The 4969-nt window shown below is 56.3% G+C and overlaps 1 protein-coding gene across 1 annotated transcript; it reads left to right on the top strand.

Annotated features, from left to right (window-relative positions):
• The first annotated feature begins 657 nt into the window (after window positions 1–657).
• On the top strand, window positions 658–4730 carry LOC119932385 (cytochrome c oxidase subunit 7A-related protein, mitochondrial). The gene is made up of 3 exons (XM_038751524.1): window positions 658–774; window positions 3319–3450; window positions 4209–4730. Exons 1-3 carry the CDS (start codon window positions 703–705, stop codon window positions 4347–4349), a joined length of 345 nt encoding a protein of 114 aa, XP_038607452.1. The 5' UTR covers window positions 658–702; the 3' UTR covers window positions 4350–4730.
• The last annotated feature ends 239 nt before the right edge of the window (window positions 4731–4969 follow it).

Genomic DNA, 4969 nt, shown 5'->3' with positions numbered 1-4969 from the left:
ACGATTGATGATGCTGATCCCTGATCCTGGTTGGGTAGGGACCGTCTCTATATGTTGCCCATTTGTACTTCCGAAGCGCTTAGTCCAGTGCTCTGCACACAGTAAGCGCTCAATAAATATGATTGATGATGCTGATCCCTGATCCTGGTTGGGTAGGGACCGTCTCTATATGTTGCCCATTTGTACTTCCGAAGCGCTTAGTCCAGTGCTCTGCACATAGTAGGCGCTCAGTAAATACGATTGATGATGATGATCCCTGATCCCTGTTGGGTAGGGACTGTCTCTCTATGTTGCCAACTTGTACTTCCCAAGCGCTTAGTCCAGTGCTCTGCACACAGTAAGCGCTCAATAAATACGATTGATGATGATGATCCCTGATCCCTGTTGGGTAGGGACTGTCTCTGTATGTTGCCAATTTGCACTTCCCAAGCGCTTAGTCCAGTGCTCTGCACACAGTAAGCGCTCAAGAAATACGACTGATGATGATGATCCCTGTTCCCCGATCCGCTTCCCGCGCTCAAACCAAAGGCGGGCGGCTTCTCGTCGCGCAGGCCCGGGGGTCGGGGCTGTTTCTGCGCAGGCGCGCGCGGGGGGAGGGGGCGGTGTTTCTTCTGCGCAGGCGCGGGAGCGGGGCTTCTGGAGCGGCGTCGGGGCCGGGCCTGGTGGGGCCGTGCGCTGGGGCCCGGGGGCCGGCGGCGCGGCATGTACTACAAGTTCAGCGGCTTCAGCCAGCGGCTGTTGGGGGCCTGGGCCTCGGCCGCCTACAGCCCGCAGGTACGGGACCCTCCGCCCCCGGCCCCGGCCCGTCCCGCCCTGCCCTCCGGCTGGCCTCCCCGTGACCTTCCTGGGCCGCAGCTCGGGGCAGAGGGGCCGGGACGGGAGGGAGGGAGGGAGGGCAACGGTGGGCACGAGTCGGAATAGAGCATTCATTCATTCAGTCGAATTTATTGAGCGCTTGTGAGCCCACTGTTGGGTGGGGACCGTCTCTATACGTTGCCAACTTGTACTTCCCAAGCGTGGCTCAGTGGAGAAGAGCATCGTCATCATCAATCGTATTTATTGAGCGCTTACTGTGTGCAGAGCACTGGACTAAGCGCTTGGGAAGTACAAGTTGGCAACATCTAGAGACAGTCCCTACCCAACAGTGGGCTCACAGTCTAAAAGGGGGAGACAGAGAACAAAACCAAACATACTAACAAAATAAAATAAATAGGATAGATATGTACAAGTAAAATAAATAAATAGAGTAATAAATATGTACAAACATATATACATATATACAGGTGCTTTCGGGAAGGGAAGGAGGTAAGATGGGGGGGATGGAGAGGGGGACGAGGGGGAGAGGAAGGAAGGGGCTCAGTCTGGGAAGGCCTCCTGGAGGAGGTGAGCTCTCAGCAGGGCCTTGAAGGGAGGAAGAGAGCTAGCTTGGTGGATGGGCAGAGGGACTGGGGGCATTCCAGGCCCGGGGGATGACGTGGGCCGGGGGGCGATGGCAGGACAGGCGAGATCGAGGTACGGTGAGGAGATTAGCGGACTAATTAGAGCCCGGGCTTTGGAGTCAAAGGTCATGGGTTCCAACCCCGGCTCCGCCAATTGTCAGCTGTGTGACTTTGGGCAGGTCACTTCACTTCTCTGTGCCTCAGTTACCTCATCTGGAAAATGGGGGTTGAGACTGTGAGCCCCACGTGGGGCAACCTGATCACCTTGTAACCTCCCCAGCGCTTAGAACAGTGCTTTGCACGTAGTAAGCGCTTAATAAATGCCATTATTATTGTTATTATCAGTACAGTGCTCTGCACACAGTAAGCGCTCAACAAATACGATTGATGATGATGATGCAGAGCACTGTACTAAGCGCTTGGGAAGTCCAAGTTGGCAACCTATCGAGACGGTCCCTACCCAACAGTGGGCTCCCAGTCTAGAAGGGGGAGACAGTGAACAAAACCGAACATATTAACAAAATAAAATAAATAGAATAAGTATGTACAAATAAAATGGAGTAATAAATGCGTACAAACGTATGTACATATATACAGGTGCTGTGGGGAGGGGAAGGAGGTAAGGCCCGATGGAGAGGAGGAGGAGGAGGAGGGGGCTGAGTGTGGGAAGGCCTCCTGGAGGAGGTGAGCTCTCAGTAGGGCCTTGAAGGGAGGAAGAGAGCTAGCTTGGCGGATGGGCAGAGGGAGGGCATTCCAGGCCCGGGGGATGACGTGGGCCGGGGGTCGACGGCGGGACAGGCGAGAACGAGGCATGGTGAGGAGATGAGCGGCAGAGGAGCGGAGGGTGCGGGCTGGGCTGGATCCCGGAGGAGTTGGGCCGCGATGGACACACGATGCCTTTCGCCATCAGAAATGCTTCCGGTCGCACGGAGCAGAGGGGGCGCACGGCGGGGAGGCTCCGGAGAGGGCCCCCCCCCGGCCTGTGTCACGGGGAGAAAGAGGTGGTGGAGGTGGGGGTGATCGGGGGTAGGGGGAGAAGAGGGAAGAGGTGGAGGAGGAGGAGATGGTGGAGAAGGAGATACAGCGTGGCTCAGTGGAAAGAGCACGGGCTTTGGAGTCAGAGGTCATGAGTTCCAATCCCGGCTCCGCCAATTGTCAGCTGTGGGACTTTGGGCAAGTCACTTCACTTCTCTGGGCCTCAGTTACTTCATCCGTAAAATGGGGATTAAGACTGTGAGCCCCCAGTGGGACAACTTGATCACCTTGTAACCACCCTCAGCTCTTAGAACAGTGCTTTGCACATAGTAAGCGCTTAATAAATGCTGTCATTATTATTATTAGATAACGAAGGTGGTAGTGGAGGAGCACCTCCTCCCCCTCCCCCCGCCTTACCTCCTTCCCCTCCCCACGGCACCTGTATATATGTTTGTACATATTTATTACTCTATTTTACCTGTGCATACTTATTCTATTTATTTTATTTTGTTAATATGTTTTATTTTGTTGTCTGTCTCCCCCTTCTAGACTGTGAGCCTGCTATTGGGTAGGGACCGACTCTATATGTTGCCAACTTGGACTTCCCAAGCGCTTAGTACAGTGCTCTGCACACAGTAAGCGCTCAATGAATACGATTGAATGAATGAATGAGGAGAAGGAGGTGGTGATGGTGGAGAAGCAGGTGGTGGTGGTGGAGGAGGAGGTGGTGGGGCTGGAGGAGGAGGAGCAGGAGGAAGTGGTGGGGGTGGAGGAGGAGGAGCAGGAGGTGGTGGAGGAGGAGGTGGAGGAGGAGCAGGAGGAGGTGGAAGTGATGGGGGAGGGCACTGCCGTCAGCGCAAGACAGGGGAAGGGGCCTTACTTCACTTCGCTTCACTTCCCAAAGGGACTGCGCCCCTTGGACCCTGCTGGAGCACCAGCCATCACCTATGCTGGCCCAACCAAGTTCACCCCAGAGGCCACCGGCCGTGACTTTGCTGCTCAAAACCGGGTCCCTGAGCTCCAGAAGTTCTTCCAGGTGGGCATGGCCGGGCATGGGGTCAGGGCCCAGGCCAGACGTGGTTGGGCCCAGATGATCAAGGTGCACTGGGGCCCATGTAGGCCAGAGGGAAGGTTAGCAAGGTGGGGGAATGAGGCCCCGGCCCCCAGGGAGGGCACCTCGGCTACTGCCCCAGCCAGTCGGTTCCAGAACGAAATCAATCCACCTGTGGAACCGCTCCAGGGGCCGTACGTAGTAATGATAATAGTAATAATAATAATCATGGTGTTTGTTAAGCACCATGTGCCAGGCACTGTACTAAGCTCTGGGGTGGATACAAGGAAATCGAGGTGGACACGGTCCCTGTCCCACTTAGGTCTCAAAGACTCAATCCCCATTTTACAGATGAGATCACTGAGCCACAGACAAGTTAAGTGTGCCCAAGGTCACACAGCAAACAAGTGGTGGAGCCAGGATTAGAACTCATGACCTTCTGACTCCCAGGCTCGGGCTCTGTCCACTACGCCATGCTGCTTCCCATGCCCTCAAACATCGGGGCATTGTAAAACCGAACACACTAGTCACGCCTTGGGGAGACGGCCAGACTCATGGCCTAGGGTCTGTGCTGGTCCCGTGGAGGGAGGATGAGGGGTGAAGGGCCCTGACCTTGAGGGTGGGGGTCCAGGAGGGCAGCCTGCACATCATCATCAATCGTATTTATTGAGCGCTTACTGTGTGCAGAGCACTGTACTAAGCGCTTGGGAAGTACAAGTTGGGCTCTGTCTTCTTCCCCAAAGAAAGCCGACGGCCGGCCTGTCCACCTGAAGCGGGGTCTCCCCGACCAGATGCTCTACCGGACCACGATGGCCCTGACCGTGGGCGGGACCATCTACTGCCTGGTTGCCCTGTACATGGCTTCCCAGCCCCGGAACAAGTGAGGCCGCGGTGGGAGCTGAGGGCCGGGACCGTCGGAGTTGAGCCTTGCCGGCCCGGCGCAGACTCGGCGGCGGCGACGCAGGGGAGGATGTTTCTGAGGGAAGCACTTCTGCTGATTCCGAAAGAGGGCCCGAGTCGGCCTCCAGGCCTGCAGGAGTTGCTGCCGGATAAGCCTGTCACGGGGGAAGGGAGCGGGTAACCAGGGGGGTCTCCCAGTGGCCGCTCTTCCTGGGCGTCTGGCCTGTCAGCCGCTGTTCCTCTGCGGTGGCCAACCTGTAATCAGAGGCGCTGCAGGCCGACCCCCTCCGGGGCTTGGTCCCTGCCCGCCGCACCCAGGCCTGGGTAAGACGCAATAAATTCAGTCATCCACCGAGGTTCTAACAGTGATAACTCTGGTATTTAAGTGCTTTTATGCTAAGTGCTGGGGGTAGATACAATGCAAACAGATTGGACACAGTCCCCATCTCAAGTGCAACTCCAGTCTAAGTGGGGAGGGCGTTTCATCCCCATTTTTCAGGTGAGGAAACCGAGGCCCAGAGAACATAAGTTCACACAGCAGCCAGGAGTAGAACCCAAATGTTCTGAATCCAGGCCTGTGCTCTCTCCGCCAGGCCGTACTGCT

Source organism: Tachyglossus aculeatus, chromosome 9 (assembly GCF_015852505.1).
Source record: "Tachyglossus aculeatus isolate mTacAcu1 chromosome 9, mTacAcu1.pri, whole genome shotgun sequence".
Taxonomy (NCBI): Eukaryota; Metazoa; Chordata; class Mammalia; order Monotremata; family Tachyglossidae; genus Tachyglossus; species Tachyglossus aculeatus.
The sequence above is the reverse complement of the archived record's forward strand: the minus strand, read 5'-3'. Positions and strand labels throughout refer to the sequence as shown.

Excerpts from the sequence above, each read along its gene's own strand:
- LOC119932385 (XM_038751524.1), top strand. The coding sequence starts at position 703 with ATGTACTACAAGTTCAGCGGCTTCAGCCAGCGGCTGTTGGGGGCCTGG. Across the intron at positions 775-3,318 it reads CGGCCGCCTACAGCCCGCAG|GGACTGCGCCCCTTGGACCC; the intron begins GTACGGGACCCT and ends CACTTCCCAAAG. Across the intron at positions 3,451-4,208 it reads AGCTCCAGAAGTTCTTCCAG|AAAGCCGACGGCCGGCCTGT; the intron begins GTGGGCATGGCC and ends TCTTCCCCAAAG.